Below are 462 nucleotides of genomic sequence, written 5' to 3' on the forward strand. Positions count from 1 at the left end.
ACGCATCCCCCTTCTCAACGTAGGTCCTGCTGTCCTCACGTCTGCCCCAGCAGCAAAAGGCCATCGAGTGGAGTCCTTAGGGGGGGAGGCAGCACTCTATTGCTACAGTCTTTTCGTGGCAGACCAAGATCCACAGCAGCAGCAACAATCGCAGCAGAGGCCAGATTTACTGCGGGTACACTACATTGAGTGTTCAAAACTCGCAGCAGCAGATGGGAGCCGGCAGTGGCGCAAGCTGCGGTCTCCAGCAGAAACAGCTGCAGAAGCTGCTGCAGCAGCATCAGCAGTCGCTGCCCCGACACCTGATACCGAGATGCCTTCAGCAGAAATCGCGGCGTTGCCGCCCACAGCAGGTGACAAGGTGGAGGTGGCACCTACTGCTGCTTCTGCTGCTGCTGCTGCTGCTGCTGAAGCCAGCAGCAGCAACAGCAGCTGGTTACCAGTTCAAAAGGCCGATACACG

General features: G+C 58.2%; 1 protein-coding gene across 1 annotated transcript in view; it reads left to right on the top strand.

Moving 5' to 3' along the window:
* The window catches only part of EMH_0021930 (uncharacterized protein), a gene marked incomplete at both ends in the record, with an annotated part of 10,754 nt that overhangs the window by 3,179 nt on the left and 7,113 nt on the right, over nucleotides 1–462 (top strand). The window contains one exon of the mRNA XM_013501860.1: nucleotides 4–353. Coding sequence (XP_013357314.1) covers nucleotides 4–353 — 350 coding nt within the window. The remainder of the gene's footprint in view (nucleotides 1–3; nucleotides 354–462) is intronic.

This window comes from Eimeria mitis, genomic scaffold, assembly GCF_000499745.2.
Source record: "Eimeria mitis Houghton genomic scaffold, Emh_scaff775, whole genome shotgun sequence".
NCBI lineage: Eukaryota > Apicomplexa > Conoidasida > Eucoccidiorida > Eimeriidae > Eimeria > Eimeria mitis.